The 22541-nt window shown below is 44.2% G+C and overlaps 1 protein-coding gene across 9 annotated transcripts in view; it reads right to left on the bottom strand.

Moving 5' to 3' along the window:
* Positions 1 to 4487: 4487 nt before the first annotated feature.
* OSBPL3 (oxysterol binding protein like 3) overlaps positions 4488 to 22541 on the bottom strand; it is a 175975-nt gene continuing 157921 nt past the window's right edge. For all 9 annotated transcript variants that reach the window (XM_070510502.1, XM_070510512.1, XM_070510480.1 and 6 more), the window contains 5 exons: positions 21957 to 22101; positions 18767 to 18911; positions 15330 to 15456; positions 13275 to 13397; positions 4488 to 8246 (listed from right to left, as the gene is read on the bottom strand). In XM_070510502.1, coding sequence (XP_070366603.1) covers positions 8150 to 8246; positions 13275 to 13397; positions 15330 to 15456; positions 18767 to 18911; positions 21957 to 22101 — 637 coding nt within the window. In that variant the 3' untranslated portion in view covers positions 4488 to 8149. The remainder of the gene's footprint in view (positions 8247 to 13274; positions 13398 to 15329; positions 15457 to 18766; positions 18912 to 21956; positions 22102 to 22541) is intronic.

Here is a 22541-nt window from a genome sequence, read left to right on the forward strand (position 1 = left end):
GGTGATGGTCGCACAGCAATGTGAATGTACTTGATGCCACTGCACTGTATACTTAAAAATGGCCAGAATGGTAGATTTTTATGTATATTTTACCACGATAAAAAATTAAAATAAAAACACTCAGTCTAATCACATTATTTGGACCGTGTGCTCTGGCAGTGCTCAGTTCCTTCGGGAGAGGTGATCAACCTCTCAGATTTCTCAGGCTTGGCCTCCCTTTCCCTCACCAATGCTGCTGGATGCACGGGTGGGGCCAGGAAACACTGGAGGTGGTGGCTATTAAGATCTTGCAGCAGAGGAAGAGTGGGGGCCTCAGCGTGATTTCTTTGACCTCCTCTGGTCCCCTTGGGCACCTGAGCGCTGCCTGCCTCCGCGTCCCACTCTGTCTCATGGTTCCAGGCTAAGAAAACACCAGATACTGTGACATATCAAAAATTTCGTTGCGACGCTAGTTGGGAAGCAGTGTTGTGGCTTACCTGGCATAGAGAGGAACTGTGAGTCATAAGTGGCACCTCCACCCCTCCCCACAGCCTTCCCCGGTTACCAAGGCCTCTGGTTCTCTTCATATCTATGAGGTCCCTCCTCTCAGACCATGTCTACAGTCTGGTCGAGCCCCTATAACCTCTCCCCTCATCACTTGGGGGTCCTCTATTACGCAGCCTTTCCACACTGTGATTGTTGACTGACCCACCGGCTTCCCACCAGACCAGAAGCTCCGCAAGGTGGAGGACTGGGACCATTCCTGGTTCAGTAAATGCTTTTCAAAGAATCCATCACAGCAGCTGCTGGCTGCTCCCGGTCCGCAAACCCTTTTTAAGGTGCCCAAGAGGTGTCACAGGGGAAGGAGGTGACAAGGCCCCTACCTTTACATTTTAAAGACAGTACAAAAGCAATATACAAAATTTCATGAAAAGAAACACACAGTCGTTACCAACATGCCATTTTTAACAGAAGAACTATAAAATTAAAAGGTGGTGTCCCAGCTCAGTGGTGAGCAAACGCTGCTCAACAGACCCTGCCGGGCTGTCTGGGTCTGAATCCCCTGCGGGAACTTCGTGTGTGTGTGTGTGTGTGTGTGTGTGTGTGTGTGTGTGTAAATTACCCCCAGGACATTGGCCAAATTTGAGAATCACTGCTTAAGTTGGCACACCTTCCCCAGTCTGTTATCTGTTTAAACTATGGCATTTAATAAAGAGAGGCTGCACTTAGCTCATTGAAAATGTTACAACAAAAATGTTACAACAACAATAATATCGTGGAGAAGCAAAGAACTTTTAAAAGCACAGTTACTCATAATTTATCCTTGGTAAAGCGACTGGGAGTCAAAATAATTTAACAAAGTCGATCGTCTCCAAAACAAATGGGTTCTTAAGCTTATTTACTTACTGAAAATTCCTCTGAAGGCTCTGGCTCAAACTAGGTCCGGGTGCTGGTTTTTGTTTGCCAGCCCTCCCTGCCCCAGGGGCTGAGCGCTACCGGGTGGATAAGGGTGGGGGTGGGGGGCAGGGAGGCGGGGCTCCCCTGCTCACTTGGGTTCAGACAGTAGCGAGAAGGACACCAGAGCAGACGGAGGGTGGGACAGTTCCTCCTTACCATGGTCTGGGTATTCTGGCAGAGGCCACACGTCCATCCACTGCAGCTCCTGACGGCCCTCCCCTGCTTCGGCACTGCATGGGCAGTGACAACCGCCGGCTGTCGCTGATGTGCCTTACCCCTGCTAACAGCCCTGCCAGCAGCCCCTTCATGGATGTCTGTGAATGATCGCAGTTAGATTCTATTTCCTGCAGGGACCCTAGCTAATTAGTCCAGAATAAGAAGCCCCTGACTGGTGTCAACTAGGACAGCGATGTCCTGATTTGCTGGCCACTGATGGGCATTAATGATGTTAATGCAGGTACTCCGTTGGTATGACTACAAAATAATATGACTAGATTTGTAAACTCATGGCCTGGACCTTCCACCTCCAAATCATTGCTTCCCCCAAGTCGACCCCTTAGGATGCCTTAGTACCTATTCCAACATCGACCACCATCGTAAGATTCTGAGGTTGCCTTTTACGATTGCCTTTAGTGTTCATAACAGATTATTTTGAATAATGCTGGAAAATGATCCTCCTTTGATGACAGACTTGATTCAGATCAACAGGCAATATCATAATACATGAAAATCAGCAATAATTTCATTGTTTATATGCAAATTTCACTAATTGTCCTCAAAATGTCTTTTATAGCTTATTTTTTTTTAAGTCAGGATCTAATCAGGGTTCATGAATTGCTTTTGGTTGTCTCTCTAGTGTTTCCAGAGATGCAGAGATGGGACTTTGCGTGTGTACCTCTGCGATCGAGAGCCTTGTGCAACACCACAAACATATCAGCTGAAACAAATGGAACTTTAGTGAAGGCTCAGAGTGTCCCTGGACTTGCAAAGGACACAACACAGGTATGAGGAGAGGAGTCAGTCATTCGGAAGGGCCGCTAAACTGCTGTGAGTAGTCAGCATTTTCCTTTTTCATGTCAGGACACACAGAAAATAATGCTATTTCCATAGCATGCCGGGGTAAAGAGAAGGGGCTCCTGGGGGCTGTCTGGGGCTCAAGCTGCCTCGGGTCCCCTGTCCTAAGAGCTGAGGGACCTACATTTGTCGGACCCGTTGGAAATGTTGGGACCAAAACTATGGCAACTTTTTGGTTTCCAAGTTTCTTTCTTTTTTTTCTTTTGCTGAGGAAAATTTAGCCTGAGCTAACATCCTCTGCCAATCTTCCTGTTTTTTTTTTTTTTTTCGTATGTGAGCTGCCAGCACAGCATGGCCACTGACAGATGAGTGTTGTAGGTCCACACCCTGGAACCAAACCTGGGCCACTAAAGTGGAGTGTGCCAAGCTTAACCACTAGGCCACCAGGGCTGGCCCCTAAGTTTCCTTATGTCCCAGGATATTCTTATTTCCAAGTAATGGTGACTGTGTGTCTCCTATATTCTCACTCATAGGGAAATTCTTCCACTGCTTCTGTTCAGTCCACCTTAGTCCTTAGGCTGCCATCCTTCTGTCTGTTGGACTTACAAGTGTTCAGACTGTTGAATAGCAAATTTCCATAGGTAATGAGTGGCCTGAGCTGAGGGTATTTTAGTCTGAGTTCCTGTCAAAAGCAGAGCCTCAGACAAAGGCTTGCAAGAAGATGGTTTATTTTGATGTGTTTTTGGTGTATTTGGTAAGTTCGAAAAAAAGAGGAGAGACTGGGAAGAGTGAAGCAGGTAAGGAAGGAAAGACAATCTAAGAACATGTTGATGAAGGGGCCAGCCTGGTGGCGCAGCGGTTAAGTTTGCACATTCTGCTTCAGTGGCCCGGGGTTCGCCGGTTTGGATCCCAGTGCACACATGGCACCACTTGGCAAGCCATGCTGTGGTGGGCGTCCCACATATAAAGTGGAGGAAGATGGGCACGGATGTTAGCTCAGGGCCAGTCTTCTTCAGCAAAAAGAGGAGGATTGGCAGCAGATGTTAGCTCAGGGCTAATCTTCCTCAAAAAAAAAATAAATAAACCAAAAAAAAAGGACATGTTGATGACCATCAGTCACGAGGACCACCACTTTGGGAACTGAGGCTAGGGGACCCTGCTAGGGACTCTCCAAGGAGCTATGTAGAATGTGTCTCAGAATTGTCTGCCCTGGACAGAGAAGAGGAATGTATGTACGCACCACCTCCCACTCTCTTTAGAGAAGAGTTGCCTCCTGAAGGTAACTCCCTCGTGCTTCCAGGTCTGCACAGGTAGTGGAATGGCTGAGTGGTTCCCACAAGTGGTGTCAGAGAAGCAGAAAGCAAGAGATATAAGGTTACATCTGCATGGGTTGCTGTAGCAATGGCTGGAGTAAAGAGGCGAGCCAAGAAGATGTGAGATGGCGCATGGAGGTATATGATATGGGGAGGAAGACAGTAGCAACTCCATGGAATTTGTTCTGAGAGTCTCTTCTAGTCTGTAATAGTATAATAGTAGCACCTCCTTTCACCTCCTACCTTCTACATTGAATATTTCTCATCCCTCACCTGGTCTGCCTGAGTTATTCTCTTTTTCCTTCCCCAAGCCTTTCTTTCTTCTTCTTTTTTTTGCTGAGGAAGATTCACCCTGTGCTAACATCTGTTGCCAATCTTCCTCATTTTTGCTTGAGGAAGATTGGCCCTGAGCTAACATCTGTGCCAGTCCTCCTCTCTTTTGTATGTGGGTCACTGCGACAGCATGGCCACCAACGAGTGGTTTAGGTCTGTGCCTGGGAACTGAACCCGGGTCGCCAAAATGGAGCGTGCTGAACTTAACCACTAGGCCACGGGGATGGCCCCCAAGTTTCTTTATGTCCCAGGATATTCTTATTTCCAAGCCCCATCACTTTAGGTAAGCTGGTATGTTTCTTCCTCAAAAGAGCCTAGGCGAGAGTGTTGCTTTGTCCCCTTCACTGGCCACATACACCCAGTAAGCTGGAAAAACAAAGACACGGGTGGCCTTTTTCCATGTTATTTATTCACAGTCAACTAGCTATATGAGGGAAATAAACAAATTAGTTGGAGCTTTTTGGGGAGGCATAGGGTGAAAGGTGGAAGGGCGGAATTTAAACAGAAAATAATCTTATAAACAGTTAGATGGAAGATTTACAAATATCCATTAAAAAAAATAGTATCCTCTGAAGGTAACAGAGGAAGAGACAAGCATCACCAATAAAATAAATTAGCAACTTCTGATCATTGCATTCCCCAAAACCAAAGTCTCCAAAAGGGATGTGCATTTAGACGGCCATGATTTGCAGATCCTTATGTGACACATATTTCCAACACAGAAAAATAAAGACTAACAGTGAGTAACAGATTAATACAATGCAGAGGAAAACTGAGCACAAGAAAATAGCCATCATTTGGTAGCAAAAATAGATTTATGCTGATGTTAATATCAAAATTAAAGACATTAAAATAAATTATGCCAATATATTGCAACTATTATTCCTAAGATCATAAGAACTATTTCTTATTGCTCCTACTCATAACTAAAGGGTCTGAGGATACTCTCCAATAGCTGGAAGGCATCATATAACTTGTACTCTATGCAATAGGCCTCCAACAAGGGTCAGCAGCCAAATAAAAATGCCATCATTTTTCTTTTGCGGTTGACATGGTCAACAGCAGACTAAGACCACTCATCAGGAATCTGGAAAATGCAGACAGTACTCGAAGGCCAAGCAAATGACTTCGTGGAAGCAATTAAAAGCAGAATATGAGAAAAGCAGCAGCCCAAATGAAGTAAACAACAAAAAAACGGGTTTGCATATTTTTCTCTTGCAGAGAGTCCCACAGAAAGCACAAGAAGACTGTAGGGGCTGTTCAGGCTTCCTGGGGACCTGATAGGTACCTGGACTGCTGTCCTAAAGGGAACTGGGTCTGTTTCATTAGTACCAGACCAGCCTCGCTTCCGGAGGTGAATGGCATGCAGACTCTGATTACTACTTCGCCTCAGGGAAATACCAGCCTCTGCTGTGGGGCCTGGGAGGGAAGTGATCCGCTGCTCGCTACACTGGAGACTGCTGGCTCCCTTCCCAAAGGACCTCCTGCAGCTTGGGATGGTCCACAGCGGCAACGGGACCACCTGAAGGGCAGTGCGGCTGACAGCACAAAACCCCACTTCCAAGAATATCTACGCAATTCAGCATAAATTGGCGATGGAATAATCAGGAATAAAACGGAGGTGAGAACATGCGTCTCAAATGGTGCAGTGACTGGCATTATTTAGTCAGGAGATTCAAAGTTCGGAAAACTGAATTCCACCTCACTTCTTCCCAAACAATGCCATGTTTGTTTTCTTCATCTGAAAATTATAAAATGCCCTTGAGCTATAAATTAGGTGGGAAGGTGTTTTTGAAAAGAGGGACTGAAGGAGGAAAAAAAGCCATTTGCCCCTCAAGATAGTTTTAAGATGATAATATCAGGATGCGACACCAAGCTGTTTAAATTTCAGAAAAGCCCTTTACATGTGCTGGGACTGAACAGTTTTTAGATTTTAAAATTTGCATACAGTTCTGTATCATATTCTAATTCACCCCACCCCCACTGCAAATAAGAGGATGACAAAGGTGATACTTGGTCCACTTAGCCTTGTGATTCCAAAATAAAGCACAGGATCAACTGAAACAACCGCATTGAGACAAAGAATTCCCAAATCCTGCATGACAAAGCTCCCGCCAGGCAGGGGGCACGTTTGTTTTTTTTTTTTTCTTTTTTGAGTCAGCCTTGGAGCAGGCCTATTTAATAGTCCATATTACTAAAATTCTACATTCACTTTCACAAGGTGAAAACTAGATTTGTTTTTCTTGTAAGTATCCTTAAATTTCTAGCCTGCTTCTTGTCTGTGAGCAGAATTTGGATCCAGGCTTGAAAAGAACAGAACAAAGCACAGACCAAAGAGTTTGATTGTGTCAGTTAGGTGCTCAGAAATGGAAACGATAGTCACACTGTGTTCATCTCGACGTCTTGATAAAATGGAATGAATGAATGTAATATTTAATGAACCATTTACTATTTTAAAATGCTAGTCACTTGCAGATTCCAAAAGCCTACTGATCCACTTAAAGTAACTCTCCATTTTGATGCAATACTTTCCAACGGGTCTTTTGATGTGATATGGAAAAATCATGCATTCTTTGTTTCCGTTATTTATTCTACTTTCCATTCAGAGCATTCTACATGCTCTGAAGGTATTTAAATATCTAAAATTGTTTTCTGGCGAAATCTTTTTACCCCACCATGATACGTGATATTCCATAGAATTGTTATGGACATGAGCGTAAAAGGTTTAAAAAGTTAGGCTTTGGTTTTAATGTAACCTGGGCAGAAGTTGGACTTGCTTTGATAACACAATACACCTACTGCACAAATTCTATTATTGTACCTTGAAACAACACATTTAAAAAGACAAAGTTTCCCCATTCGGTAGTCATAATCTGTATTATTCAAGCCTGCTGCGAACTCAGGAAAGAGTGAGATGAGTAAGAAGAAAGGGCAGGAAAGGGGTAAGACACCAAAGCTTTATCAGAACACAACAGCAGGGAAGAACATCAATTCTCTACATTTGTCTATAAGGCAGATGGTCAAACTTTTCATACAAGATCTAAAATACAGTGCTTATTAAGAGGTAGAAAATACCAAGATGTTATTTAAGAAAACATGTTGAGTTATTGAAAACAATCAGTTATTTTGCGAAACTTTTAGAAAGTCAAACTGCTGTGTGGAATGCGCTGTATGTTTTACACTAAACTGGGACATTCCATACTCAACAGAGATGTGGTCCAACGGGGCGGGGTGGGGGGAAGCCAGGGTTGGGTAGGAAACAGAAAATAGTTTAACTTGTCAAGGATTCAGTTCTCTACAGACAAATTTCCTACTGCGTCTTAGGATGTCATAACATTTACTTAACAGGGATTTCTCGGATTAACAACAATTTCTCTGAGCAACAGGGTACAATTTTGCACATAAGGCAATAAAACTATAGAGAAGGATAAGCTAAAATGCTTACTCTTCAAGAAGGTGCCATATCCATCTTATAGAAAAATATACATCCCATCAATCTTATACCATCCTCCCAATCACCACAATGTAAATGCAGATACTCTTCAGACTCCAGCACCAGCAGAACTCTTCCGTACGAGCAGTGCAAGGGCTGTCTGAGGGAAAAAGATATCGGAGCTACCAAATTAAACTTGGGTAGCTCACGCACGGGTGAGTAACCCTGGGTATCCTGATTTCTTAATGCACCTGGGAGAGATGGTTTTTTTCCTACAACATATTTTTATAAGGCATAAAGTTAATTTGAATTTTCCTAACCTTTGGAAAATTAGTGTTAAAGCTTCTTTTTTAACCCATACAATAACATTCAATCTTTCATTTTTATTAAATAGTTTATATATAAAAAGAAATATCAAGGTGTTCTACATTCATATAAACAATCATGATAACATTTGAAATTGTAAAGAAACCTACTGAAGAAAATATATACTTAAATACAATGCTAAGCTAAGCACAAGCGATCATTCCAGATAATATCCTTTAAATATACAGACACAGGTTTGTGGCTTCAGAGAGCAAATACGAAGAAGTATAAGGACGGATCGTTCTTTCCTTTTTCACCACAAGACAGGATGGTCCAGTTTGGAAAAACCAAGATCTTTCCTAAGTTCCAAATAGGTGCCATTGCTCACCCAAGAGTCATCATCGGATTTCCTGTGAAAGATGAAAGAATTTCTTGAAGGCTCTTGAAAATATTGTCATATTCTCTCTCTCCCTTTCCCTCTTTCCTCTCCTCATGCCCAGCCATCATTCTCATATGCATGCAACATCCCTGACAGTCCAGTACTGGAACTGGGAGGGAACTGGAAGCCTGGATGCCATTGTATTACTCTTGACTTTGACTTCTCGGACTCAGAAGCTGTGAAAAATGGTGCTTCTAAGAGGAGCTGGGGTGAGGAAGAGTTTACCGTATATCAAACACTGCTGGGATGACAGCCACCACCTGGAGTATGACATGTAAAAGCTACAAATCAACGACACTGTTGTTCATAACAAGTGATAAGTTATAAAAGGAACTGGAAGCCATCACAGTCTGGAGAGTGCAGCCTTGGTTCACTATTCTTAGAATAGATAATGCATCACACAGATCAAAATTCAAAAGGCACAAAAGGGGAGATAGCCAAAAGTTTTCTTCCTGCTTCCATCTCCCAGCCTCTCAGTTCTTCTCCTCCGAGGCAATGATCTTGTCAGCTTCATTCTTTCAGAGAAATTTCACGCATGTGTGAGAGTGTGTGCACGCGCACACACTCCATCCCGCTCCCATTTTTTATACAGTGGTAGCACTGTGTGGTGTCCTACCTCATGAGTTTTTGACATAACAATATATATTGGAGATCACTTTCCATTGTCACAAGGTCAGCAAACTACAGCCCAGAGACAAATCCAGCCTTCTGCCTATCTTTGTGATAGCGTTTGACTGGAATACACATGTGCCCATTCGTTTAAGTGTTGTCTGGGGCTGCTTTCATGTTGCACAGTGGTGTTGAGTAATCACTACTGAGACCTTATGGCAAAGCTAACAATATTTACCATTTGCCCTTTATAGGAAAAGTTTGGGGGCCGTGGCGGTTAAGTTTGCGTGCTCCACTCTAGCAGCCCAGGGTTTCGCCGGTTCAAATCATGGGCACGGACACAACACCGCTCATCTAACCATGCCGAGGCCATGTCCCATATGCCACAACTAGAAGGACCCACAACTAAAAATACACAACTATGTACCGGGGGGCTTTGGGGAGAAAAAAGGAAAAATAAAATCTTTAAAAAAAAAAAAAGTTTGGCAACTGGTAATAAGAGATTCCTTATTTTCTTTTTCTTTTTTTTGCTGGGAAAGATTTGCTCTAGCATCTGTTGCCAATCTTCCTCTTTTTTTCCTCCCCAAAGCCCCAGTACATGGTTGTATATTCTAGCTGTAAGTCCTTCTACTTCTTCTATGTGAGCCACTGCCACAGCATGGCTACTGACAGATGAGTAGTGTGGTTCCGTACCTGGGAACTGAACCCAGCCGCTGAAGCAGAACGTGCCAAACTTTAACCACTAGGCCATCAGGGCTGACTCCTCATTTTATTTATTTATTTTTTTTTCCTTTTTCTCCCCAAAGCCCCCTGGTACATAGTTGTACATTCTTAGTTGTGGGTCCTTCCAGTTGTGCCATGTGGGATGCCACCTCAGCTTGGCTAGAGGAGTGGTGCCATGTCTACACCCAGGATCCGAACCGACAAAATCATGCGCTGCCAAAGTAGAGTTTGAACTTAATGGCTCAGCGACAGGGCCAGCCCTCTCTCTCTCTTTTTTGTTTTAATTCTTCTCCCCAAAGCCCCCCAGCACACAGTTGTATACGTTAGTTGTGGGTCCTTCTAGTTGTGGCATGTGGGACCCTGCCTCAGCGTGGCCTGATGAGCAGTGCCATGTCCGTGCCCAAGATCCGAGCTGGCAAAACCCTCGGCTGATGAAGCAGAGCGCACGAACTTAACGACTTGGCCTTGGGGCCAGCCCCTCATTTTCTTTTTAAACAGCTGGATAATATTCCATTGTAGGGATGGACCACAATGTAACAGGTACCCTACTGGTAGGCACTTAGGAGGTTATTTTCAATCTCTATTATAAACATATGCTTATAATAATATAACAAACATATAATGTTATTTTGCATGTGTGTGAGTCTAGTTACATTAAAAATTCATGTAAGTAGTACTGCTGGGTCCGAGTACGTGCATTTGTAGTCTTGACTGATACTGTCATATGCTTTGGAAGCTAAAGTGGAGGGTGCCTGTTTTTCCACACTCTCAGGAACACGGATTTTTATCACGCTTGTGTCCCTATTCTAACAAAGGGACGTTTCTAAAATGAGCCGATCTGCACATCGAACACTTTACTATGAAACAGGGGCTCGATCCTGCCGGAGCTGTAGTTGGTGATGTTGTCGTTGATCTTCAGCGGCTGTTAATGGAAACATCCAGGCCTGCACATTCCTCTCCGTCCTGTCTTTGACAGGATTGCTACTGCTGGAGAACTCTTGCCTTTTCTCCACCTTTTTATTTGCCACATCCAATAACGCTCTAATAATTTTATAGACAAGCAAAAGGAAAAAGAGCCATGACCACCCGCAGCAGCTGTGTCAATCCTTTTCCGTTCTGGACATAATTCTTAAAGGGTTGCAATGACAGCCCAGATAACATTTTATATTTTACATTTAAATGGTAACTTGTTTCCCATAGAGCTCCACAGACTTTGTGAATTCATTTTTGATGCTTTCACATCAGATCAGGTTGATGGATCTCCTTACCTAGTTCCTGAGACAGTTTGGTTATTACAGTTTTTAATGATCCTAAAAAATACTGTAATGAATATCTTTGTTTTTTTCAGATTGGCACCTGAGCTAACATCTGTTGCCAATCTTCTTTCCTTTTTTTCCTTCTCCTTCTTCTCCTCCCCTAAACCCCCCAGTACACAGTTGTGTATTCTAGTTGTGAGCGCCTCTGGTTGTGCCATGTGGGACACCGCCTCAGCATGGCCTGACAAGTGTGCCATGTCCATGTCCAGGATCCAAACCAGTGAAACCCTGGGCCACTGAAGCAGAGCACGCGAACTTAACCACTCAGCCATGGGGCCAGCCCCCGAACATCTTTATAAATGCAGATTTCCTTGTTTAAAAATGTATTAGATTATTTATAAAGGAAAAAATGAATTGATCTACTTAAGGGTATATGTGCGTATCTATTAATTGATCCGTCTGTTAATCTATCCATTTATCTATCCTTTGCCTTTTTCAGAAAAACAAGGTGTCTTATTTTTATTTTATTTTTTTTTAAAGATTTTATTTTTTTCCTTTTTCTCCCCAAAGCCCCCCAGTACATAGTTGTATATTCTTTGTTGTGGGTCCTTCTAGTTGTGGTATGTGGGACGCTGCCTCAGCGTGGTTTGATGAGCAGTGCCATGTCAGCACCCAGGATTCGAACCAATGAAACACTGGGCCACCTACAGCGGAGTGCGCGAACTTAACCACTCGGCCACAGGGCCAGCCCCTGTGTCTTATTTTTAAAATATTTAAATGAACTTATAAATATTTTGGGATGACACTCTGGCTAGTTGATCTTTAACTACTTATATCTTTTTTTTAAGATTTTATTTTTCCTTTTTCTCCCAAAGCCCCCCGCTACATAGTTGTGTATTTTTAGTTGCGAGTCCCTCTAGTTGTGGCATGTGGGACGCTGCCTCAGCATGGCTTGATGAGCGGTGCCATGTCCGCACCCAGGATTCGAACTGATGAAACCTTGGGCCGCCGAAGCGGAGCGTGCAAACTTACCCACTCAGCCATGGGGCCAGCCCCTTAACTGCTTACATCTTAGGTTTGTGGAAATGATCAGAAGGGATCTGGCACAATCTGCTTAAACTCTAGGGGAAAGCACACTATAATTTGGGCATAAAACATTACTTGTCACTATTTTGCTGTTTTAGAATATATACTTTATTGCTGCTGCTGATAGATTAGTAGCTAATCCTCCTAAAAGTATTTCTGTGGCCCATTAAAAAAACAACAATAACCAAAAAATGCCCCCAAACAACAACAAAATCCTGGTTTTCCTGAAAGCAAGACTTGGGGAAGGGGCAGGGCAGGAGCCTGCTGCTTTTCTACATGTGCCTGCTTTAATGTTATGGTTAAAAACTGAACAAACAGAAAAACCCCTAAAACTGTATAGAGCCCTGGCCTGGTAGTCAAGAGAGCCAGGCTCCAGTCCAGGACATTCCACTCATCCTTTCACAGATCACCTGTGTTCCCAGGCCTTTGTTTCTTCTCAGTTAACATAAAAGAGGGAGTGAAGGGCTGATGATCCTCAATGCCCCATCTAAATCTTTAAGTCTATTTTTTCTTTTGCTGAGGAAGATTTGCCCTGAGCTAACATTTATTGCCAATCTTACTTTTTCTGCTTGAGGAAGATTAGCCCTGAGCTAACATCTGTGCCAATCTTCCTCTACTTTATATGTGGGTCACCGCCACAGCATGGCTGACGAGCGGTGTAGGTCTGCACCTGGGATCTGAACCATGAACCTGGTCCGTCAAAGTAGAGTGTGCCAAACTTAACCACTAAGCCACGGAGCCAGTCCCAAAATCTTTAAGTTTATTTTTAACAAGACCTTCCTGGCAAGTTACTTTAAAATTAATAGTAAATGTTCCAAATCCAAGCCAAAGTATATTGGAACTTCTGCAGTTCAAGAATTAGACTACTTGGAATTTCCATTTTGATGACCAGTTGGGTGATCATTAATTGTCTTAGCAGTTGTGTAAAATATAGCTGCATGCCGCCCAAGCTTAGACATGGATCTAAGAAGCTGGCCTGAGTTAGGGAGCCAAGTTGGGGTGGTCTCGTTGCTTCTTCCACAAGCACTTACTGAGCTCCTCCTCTGCCCAGTCACTGGGTGAGGTGCTGAGAGGCAGCTGGGAAAGAACAGGGAGGCAAAAAGAAGACACTCCTCTTGCAGAGGACGGAGGAAGGGGCAGCCTGGAGGAAGTGTCCATAGAAAGCCAGGCCCGCACACACAGGGGAGGTTTCACCACTTGGAAGCAGGCAAATGTCGAGCATGCTCTCATGTGGGGAGGGGACACCCTGCTGACCATCTTCACACCAGAGCATCAGATGTCATCAGCGCCTGTCCACCAACGCCCCACGCGACCCCCGCACACACCTGAAAAACCGCGGCTGGTGTTCCACGTTGTTCTCTTCTAAGACTCGCCGCCTTTCTCTCTGGAGCTGCTCAATCCTCTGCTTTTGTCTTTCAGCTTCTTCTAAGTTCCCTTCCTCTAGAAACCTGAGGCAGTGAAGAAAAAAACAAAGGAACATGAATTCCAGGAAACTATAACAATCGTTACTCCTAAAAGTGCATGTGTTCTGGACTGGAGAGTCAAAATGCTTTCCTATACACAAGACCCCTCTCCCCCCAACTCTAAAAGCAAGTTTTTGAGGCAGTTAGCGAAGATGCTGTTTTTTGAATTGGTGATATAAACGTGGTACAAAAAAAGATACAGATACAGACATAAAAAGGAATTTGGGGCAAAGTCTCCCTCTCACCCCTGTCTCTAATTCTACCTGTGTCCTCCCATCCCACCCATCTTCACCCCCCACCACAGGTGACCCACTGTTACTAGGTTCCTGTGCCTCCTTCTGGGGTCTTTATACGTACATAAGCAACATTAATATATATATTCTCACCCCTCCCTCCCTCTTTAAACATAAAGGGTAGCATGATACACACACTGTCTATACTTCAGTTTCTTGTTCTGTTTCACTTTTTACTTAACATATCTTGGAGATCTTTCTTGGTAGTACACAGACATCTTCATTTTTTAATAGCTGTATAACATTCAATTGTGTGGCTAAACCTGAACTTATTTAAACAATTCCCTATTGACAGACATTGGGGATGTTCCCAATTTTTTAATGTTAACAGTTAATGCTGCAATGAATGACCATGTATATCCATCATTCTGCAGATGGGTTAGTGTATCTATAAGGAGAAATTTCTAGAAGTGGAATTGCCTGGTTAAAGGGTGAGTTTGTAATGTGTATGTTACCAAGCTGCCCTTTATGAGGATTATATCAATTTACATTCCCAGCAGCATTGTTATTAGAGAGCCTTTTCCCCATAGGCTCAGAGTGCATCAAACATTTACATCTTTGCCATCTGATGGGTTAAGAAATAATATGTTGGGGCCGGCCCAGTGGCATAGTGGTTAAGTTTGGGCACTCTGCTTCAGCAGCCTGGGGTTTGCGAGTTCCGATCCTGGGCACAGACCTAGCACTGCTCAAGCCAGGCTTGAGGCATCTCACATAGAGTAGAGGAAGACTGGCAACAGACGTTTGCTCAGAGCGAATCTTCCTCAGAAAAAAAAAAAGAAAAGAAAGAAAAGGAAAAAGAAATAGTATGCCAACATGGTTTTTAAAATTCGCATTTCTTTGAGTGAGACTGAGTGCGTTTCATACGTTTAAGGGATATCTGCATTGGCTATTTTGTGAACTGTGCATTTTCCTAGGTCCATTCTTTTAATGGGTTGACCCTGATTTCTAGAACCAATTCATGAAATGAGTTGCAAACGTAGATTTCTTAGTTTGTCGTCTATCTTTTGACTCTGGGTCTTTATTTTATTTACTTTGCCATGAAGAAAAGTGCTGTTTTTTTAAAAAATGAAGTCAAATTTTATCTTTTTTGGGTTTTTTTTTTTTTTGCCTTCTAGGGTTTGAGTCTTAATTAGCAAGGCCTTAGGGGAGAGATTATTCTTTCAATTTTACAAAGCAGGAAACTGAGGCTGAGAAAGACATATCATATGTCACACAGCACGTTGTTAGCAGCACATCTAGGATCAGAAGTCAGATCTCAGTGCAGCAAAATAATTTAAATTTGAGGGGTGGGGGGCTAGATGCTTTTTACTATTTGAAATACACCAGTTCTATATTATTGTATGCAGCAAAACTCTTATAAACACTTTTTTGGTTAAGTGTTAAGAAACACTTTTTTTGTTTTTCATCAGAAACAGGGCTCACCTGATGAATACAGGTCATGCCACACACAGAGCTAACCCGGGCTCTGTCCCTTCCACAACGTGATTGCTTAAAGCCTCCTACACCCCTACTCCTGATGACATTATCTCTCTCTCTTAGGCTCCTCTGGCGGCCTGGGTGTTGTTAAAGAGGCTTTATATAAAGAGTTTTAAACTCTGGAGATAAAGGTTTAAAAAATCCTTACCTTTGGTCTGGCCTAAATCGAGTGTCCGTAGGTGGTAATAAAGACTTCAACAATGGATCCATTTCATTTAATTCTAATGCAAACTGTGTGAAGCCATAATATTGCTCATGGCCTTTTGGCATGGGATCTGAAAGAAAAAGAAAACGTTCATGTCGAACTTGCATTTTCATTCATATTACATTTTAATTCCTTCTCCTCTTTCATCTCAGACCAGCCACAGCTCTTCTCTCTCAGCTCTACATTCTTCCATTTCTATTAAAATATTCTGGCTAACAAATAGCTGCTGAATACTTCTCTACAAATTTTCTTCTCTCTAAGTTTTTTTCTACCTCCAAGGATAAGGCCTCCTTTGTACGTTCACACAGCAAATTTATAAAATTCCATGAGGATTCTCTACTGTTGAGGCTATAAACATAATCTGTTACTGAAATAAACATGTTAAAAAGAACTCTAGGCCCCTTTTTCCTGACTAACGAGACTCTCGCTCTAGAGAATCCATTTTTCCTTTAAGAGACGTTGAATTCTCGAGATGCTCCCTCCAGTACCTAGAACAGTGTTGAGCCCACGGCAAGTGGTCAATATGCGTTATTCTTTTCTTCCATTCCTGCCCTTCTTTCCACTAACTCCTGCCCCTCCAAAATCTTACCTATTTAAATTTAAAACCATCTCAGCAGAAGCCAGGCGCAGGGATGGGATTATACCAGCAGAAACCCTGCCTGCTGGAACCAAAGGAGACAGAGAAAACAGGACAGAATGTAGAAAGGCTGCGGCACAATTGGTCTAGTACAGGAAGGGACCATTGGGCCATCCAGCTGCAAACAAGCATTATCCTTCAAGGAGAGCAAATGAAGATGACTCAGATCATTAGGCTGCCACTCGCACCACAGGCCCTGACTCTTTAGGCCCAGGGCAAGGCTGGCTCTGCCTATCAAAGGGTGGGGGCCACTGAGCAGTTTCAACATGCCAGGCAGCCACCACCCAGAGCCTTGGGGGCCGGGTCACCGCCCCAGTGGCTCCAGAGGGCAGGGCATCGAGCTAGAAAAAGATTCGCTCCAGCCTTCAAATCTAATGGCATTTGCCTTGCTGGGTCTGGACTTGCTTGGACCCATCACCCCTTTCCTCTTTCCTATTTCCCGCTTTGGGAACGAGAATGTCCATCCTATGCTCGTCGCAATTTCATTTTAGAAGCACATTTTGGTTTCACAGGCTCACAGCTGGAGAGGATGACTCATACGTCAAGTCTCATCCATACTTGACTCAGATGATATTTAGGTGAGACTTTGGACTTTAGAGTTGATGCTGGAATGCATTAAGACTTTGGGGGCTGTTGGGATGGAGTAAATATATTTTGCATGTAAGAAGGGCATGGTTTTGGGGGGTCATGGGTGGAATCTTATGGACTAAATGTCTGTTCTCCCAAAATTCGTCTGTTGAAGCCCTACCTTCATTGCAGCTGTACTTGGAAGTGGGTCTCTAAGGGAGGAATGAAGGTTAAACGAGGTCAGAAGAGCAGGGCCCTGATTTGGCAGCTGCCTACAAGCCAGGAAGAGATCCCTCCCCAGAACCTGAATTTGCCAGAACCTTGATCTTTGATTTCCCAGCCTCTAAAACTGTAAAGAAATAAATTTCTGTTTAAAACACCTCGTCTGTGGTATTTCTTTAGAGCAGCTCAAGTAGACTAACGCAAGTTATTGCCCTAATCTGAATTCCAGCTAAAACTCAAGCTAAAGATACTCAAATGTACATATTGGGGAATCAACTGCAGACCAGTAAGATCCACTCACAGCCTCAGCTCTCACTGTTCACACACAAACACAACCGCTCTCCATGAACTCTCCTCTGCAGACCCATTTTCTGAAGCTTCAGCAGTCCTTTTCATCTAACTCTCTGTATTCTAAGTATGGAAATAATAGCAGAGCTTCCTACTGGGCCTTCACAAATCCACGCCAGTCTCCCAATCATCAGAGGGAAGACAGTGGTTTTTCTTGAAGATGGGTCAGGGATGCTCACGGCCATGGCAGAGACATAAAGTCAGCACATGACACCAACAAGAATAAGCTTACACAGTGTTCTTTCATCAAGGTCCTACTTTACCATCCAGAGAGGACAGTAGTTCTCATCTTCGATAGGTACTTTAAGCAAAGCAGAGCAACTGTCTCACCCACAAAACTGCCTGTGTGCCTCTGAACCCCTGAAGCTAGGAAGGCGGCCACTGGTGCCAATTCATTCTAGCTTCATGGCAACCTCTGCACTGGTGGAAGATGTGGCTGCTACCCAGTCAAAGAGCATTGTTGGCTGCCTACTCTACAGTCATCTCCCTTTCTTACTTGCTAAAGGGAAGCTCACCTGTTCAGATGGCACTGTGCCCTCTCTAGGGGATGAATGTAAGCTCACCTGAACCTCTCCTGCCTACCCAGGATTGGTTCAGGGATGGGTTTGGACCCACACCACGCTGATAAGATATAAAGACACATTTGCTGGGAGATCCTAGAAAATCCTTCATTCTTGACAAACAGAGGCACAGGAGAAGAAAGCCCTTTTGTCCTCCCCTTTTCCCCACTTGATGATTCAATATGATATCAGGATAATCATTTTACATCCATGAGGGGAAACATCACCGCCATATTGGGAGTGGCAGAATGTGTCTCAATGATCTGTGCTCTTGACACAGGTAAGTTGCCGATGTAACAACCCTGGGACCACCTACCACCTCACTTGTTAAGTAATAGCACATATCCTAATGGTTTAAGCCACTACTAGTTTCTTATCTTTGTTTTGTTTTTATCAGCCCAAAGCATCCTACTGGTGGTATCTCAGAACAATGGTTTTAGAATATGACCATGACTTGGAAAGAAGCTTATCAGATTAGAAGATGGACTAAAGTCTTAAGATGTTTTGGGAGACACCTTATGAAGGTTTGGCTTCCCTAGGCTTTCTCCCCACAGCTGCTTCAAGGGCTCAGTATCCTTCTGGAATTGCAGGAAACATCAGACCAGCTTACAGTGTTGGGCAATTCTGGCGGACCCCTAACTCTTGTAGAACGCCCAGGGCAGTCTGCTTGTCCAGTAACAGTTTTCTCTTTATTCTTACTCTAGAATGACATTTTAATATTAAAGGTATTCCTTCCTAGTGCCCAGGAATGATATGTGTTGACTGGAAGATTTCCGCAGACAGTGACCATGGATTAACAATGGCTTCGTTCTAGGATTAAAAATCCTGGACCTAGCAGCCCAACCGAGGTGTGGCTGATACGCATGAGGATGAGTTTGAGATATGAGTAGGTGAATGCAAGAAGGGCCAACAGCTCAAACATAGTTCAAAGCAGGGAGAAGCTGCAGACATCACCTGGGCACTGATGCCCGCCCATCTGCAGTTCCTCTGGCCACATCCCTCCCTCTGCCCTCCTTGGCTGGTGGCTGATTAACCCGGATACTAACTTGCTCTCCAGACACAGGTAGATGAGGAGGCGCCCCCGCAGTAAATGCTTTCATGCCATTTCCCAAACAGCCGATGCACTGCCTTCCCATTCTTGTCAAACACCGTACCTTCAATCTCGTGGGCGTTGGTGCTCCAGTATTTTGCCTAGGATTCAAATGAGAGTTGTCTGTTTAGTACTTTGGGCCAACTTCTTACAGATATTAAGAGGAAAAAAAGGAAAGAGAAAGAACCATAAGAAGGATTCTACACTACCTATCGTCTGCCAATTCTGGGTTCTGGCTTTAAAAAAGAAAAAATCATAATAAAAATAAACAGCTAACCCTTTACTTACAGTTTGTAACACAACCACCAACATTTGGGTAGGATACATTTTCTCCTCTAGGAAGGAAAGGCTCAATTCTCACACATCAGCCAAGGAGTGTGGCTGGCCCTCACGCCCCCTCCTCCGGAAGAGCTGTTCCCTGGCCGTCACTGTGCTCTCTGACTATTGCAATTTAAAAGAAATGTAACTTATATAATTTTTTCACTAAAGGAACCACATACACAGTACTTTGGAAATTAACCAAGAATGCTGCTTTGTAAACCAATACATTTTCAGTTTACTTTATTATTTTTCCCCCCAAACTAGATCTGTTCATCCAACCCACTGGCCCCTTGAGTAAGCCACATCCATTCACACTGTGGTTTGGTCCTTGTCTGAGACCAGCTCAGCTCAGCTCAGCTCAGCTCAGCTGTTTGTGGGTTTTACACAGTACCAGAAGGTAGCCAGCAGAGGGAGCTCTAACTCCCTAGAGTCGATTTTTTTTCCAACCTGCCAATTACCTGGCTGCCCTAAAAATCTCTGTGAGAGAAGAGAAGGCTTTACTTCATAAATCAAAAATCCTAGTACTATTTTCAGCCAAAACAGAATCCATATTTGGAAACCAATAAAGTTGACTGGCATTTTCAGGCCAATTCAGGTGGTTTGGTTTCCCCATTCTGCGTCCGTGGGGAAACTGGGAGGAAGGGCAGAGCACAGCAGCAACGCCGGGCTGAGTCAGAAACGTAAAATTCAGTCCCCTAGTCACATAAAAATGGAGGAAAGGGGAAACAAATACTGCCCAGGCTCTTAAGTTCATTCTGAAGCAGGGATCAGACTTTCTCTTAGAGATATTTGCCAACAAATCCAATACTGGCAATACAATGGGACGCCACAGAGGGAGGCAGCCGCGATCCCCAGGTAATGTTCTCTGCAGATTCTCTTTCAACACCACAGGCACATCCACCATTCTAATTCTTTTCATCTCTCATGGTACAAAGATCTCTTCTCTGGCCCTAGGTGGATGAGTACTGGGTGGATGGGAAAGATCCGAGTCACGTACATTTCCTCGGGGAAAATGCTGAGAACCAGGCGGCTCTCACCTGGATCAGGAATACAAACATCCCTGCTCCAGGCTGCCTTCTGCATCTTTTCGCAGAGAGCTTAGATGAAGTTTTCAAGGCAGGGTCATTTTTATTTTACCCCAAATCACTACTAGCTTTTTGTCTGTCTACAGCCCAGTTTGATTTATAGGGCATAATAAAGACCTCAGTTCAGCTCTCCATGATGTCCCCCACCAGCCAGAGGTGGTGCAGAGAAGTACCACGCGGAATTCCACAATTAGAACCTCATCTCTCAGCTTACGGTTTTGATCTTAATTAAACACAAATATTCCTTGAGGAGGACGGGTAATGCTTTACAGCCACTTTAAGTATGTGAGATCTTTAAGGGCAAGAGGGAATCTAAGGAGGAAGAGAAGGTGGGAGAGGAGCTCAAATCAAGGCGGATGGAAAGGGAAGCAGACTATTCCATGCTTTCTGCCTCAGGCCAATCTGTCTCCATCCCGTGAATGTTCGAGAGCTCTGCTGTGTGTCACACACCATTCCCAGGCCTCAGGCTACAGCAGCCAGCACGTTAGACCAGGGGTTTGCTTTTCTGGAATCAGGAATGGTGAGGAGAGTATGAGGAACAGAAAATAAACAAGTGAACCAACAGGAACAAGCTAACTACAGATAGAGATAAAAACTTTGAAGAAAATGGGATATGCTAGAGAGTGACTAACAAGACGGGGCTGGTAAGGGAAGGAGCTGGGGAGAGGGGCCCACGCAGGAGGAGAAGAGAGAGAAAGAAGGACAGTGTGGTCACAGGACCGTGAGGAAGGAAGGGGACAGGGGGGTGGGGTGGCAGCAGTTGAGGTTGGAGAGGGATGAGTGTGCGTTTGCACACGCACACGTGTGTGAACTTGAGGGGGTGGGGGTGGGGAGTGCAGGCTGTGCGGGGCCTTGGGGGCCATTGCAAGGATGCAGCCTTCTACTCTGAGAAAGACAGAAGTTGTCAGAGGATTTTGGTCAACTATGGCATGACTTTCTTTTTTTAAATTGTGGTAAAACATATGCAACATAAAGTTTACCATTTTAACCATTTCTAAGTGTACAATTCAGTGGCATTAAATACATTCATAATGTTGTGCAACCATCACCTTATATATTTCCAGAACTTTTTCATCTTCTCAAACTGAAACTCTGTATCCATTAAACAGTAACTCCCCTTCCTTCCTCCCCCAGCCCCTGGCAACCCCCATTCTCCTTTTGGTCTCTGTGAGTTTGACTGTTCCGGGTGTCCCATAAAAATGGAATCACACAGTGTTTGTCCTTTTATATCTGGCCTATTTCACTTAGCATAATGTCTTCAAGGGTCATCCATGTTGTAGCATGATGACTTATGTTTTAAAGGGTCCTCCAGGGGCTACCCCAGTGGCATAGCAGTTAAGATCACATGCTCTGCTTCAATGGCCCGGGGTTTGTGGGTTTGGATTCCTGGTGCAGACCTACACACCGCTCATCAAACCATGCTGTGGTGGTGTCCCACGTACAAAATAGGGGAAGATTGGCACAGATGTTAGCTCAGGGCCAAACTTCGTAACCAAAAAAAAAAAGGTCCCTCTGGCTGCTGCATTGAGGACAGACCTTAGGGGAGTAAGAACGCAAGGAGAGAGGCCAAGAGAGGCCATGGCCCTGGTTCAGGTGAGAGAGGTGGGACTGGGACCAGGGAGTCCCTGCCATTGCTTGTCTGCTGGCACAAAGATGAAGGTGAAAAATTCCCTTAGACACCCTACGGCCCCAGTTCTGCCTTTCCAGAGGAGGAGCTCACAGGGCACCCTCCCAGGTTACCTTTATAAAATTCACTTTGCAGTGGCAGGAATCGTCACTCAGGTTCTTGATGACAATCTCTCCATAGTGCTCAATCCACCTCTGCCCACTTAAGATATTATGGATGCAAGAGGTCACTTTGTTCCATTCAAAATGATCTCCAAAACTAAAAAGGAGGAAAAAGTCACATAGTTGTCAGAAGAGCCAGCAGCAAATGCAAACAAGCACGGCTACTTGAAAGAATAAGTCACGTAATGAATTCCGCATTCCTTCATTTACAGAACCAACAGCAACTGTGTGCCTAAGCGGTGCTGGGCATTCTACCAGCCTTCACTCCCCAGGGAGGCGCGCACATACCACAGAGGGCGACAGCAGGCAGGCTCGTGACTCTGGAAGCTGCCAGGGGCTTCATGGAAGCTGGTGACCTCCTGGCACAACCCACTCCCTCCTTTGACACAGGAGAAATCTGAGAGCCAGAGGTGACTTGTCTAAAGACACCAAACTAGGAAAGGGAAGCAGCAGTGGGGAAGAAGGCATGGGATTCTTCACAATCTGCTCTCTCTCTCCCTCCACACACGTATATGTATACACACACACACATATGTG

Source organism: Equus asinus, chromosome 1, assembly GCF_041296235.1.
Source record: "Equus asinus isolate D_3611 breed Donkey chromosome 1, EquAss-T2T_v2, whole genome shotgun sequence".
NCBI classification, from domain to species: Eukaryota; Metazoa; Chordata; class Mammalia; order Perissodactyla; family Equidae; genus Equus; species Equus asinus.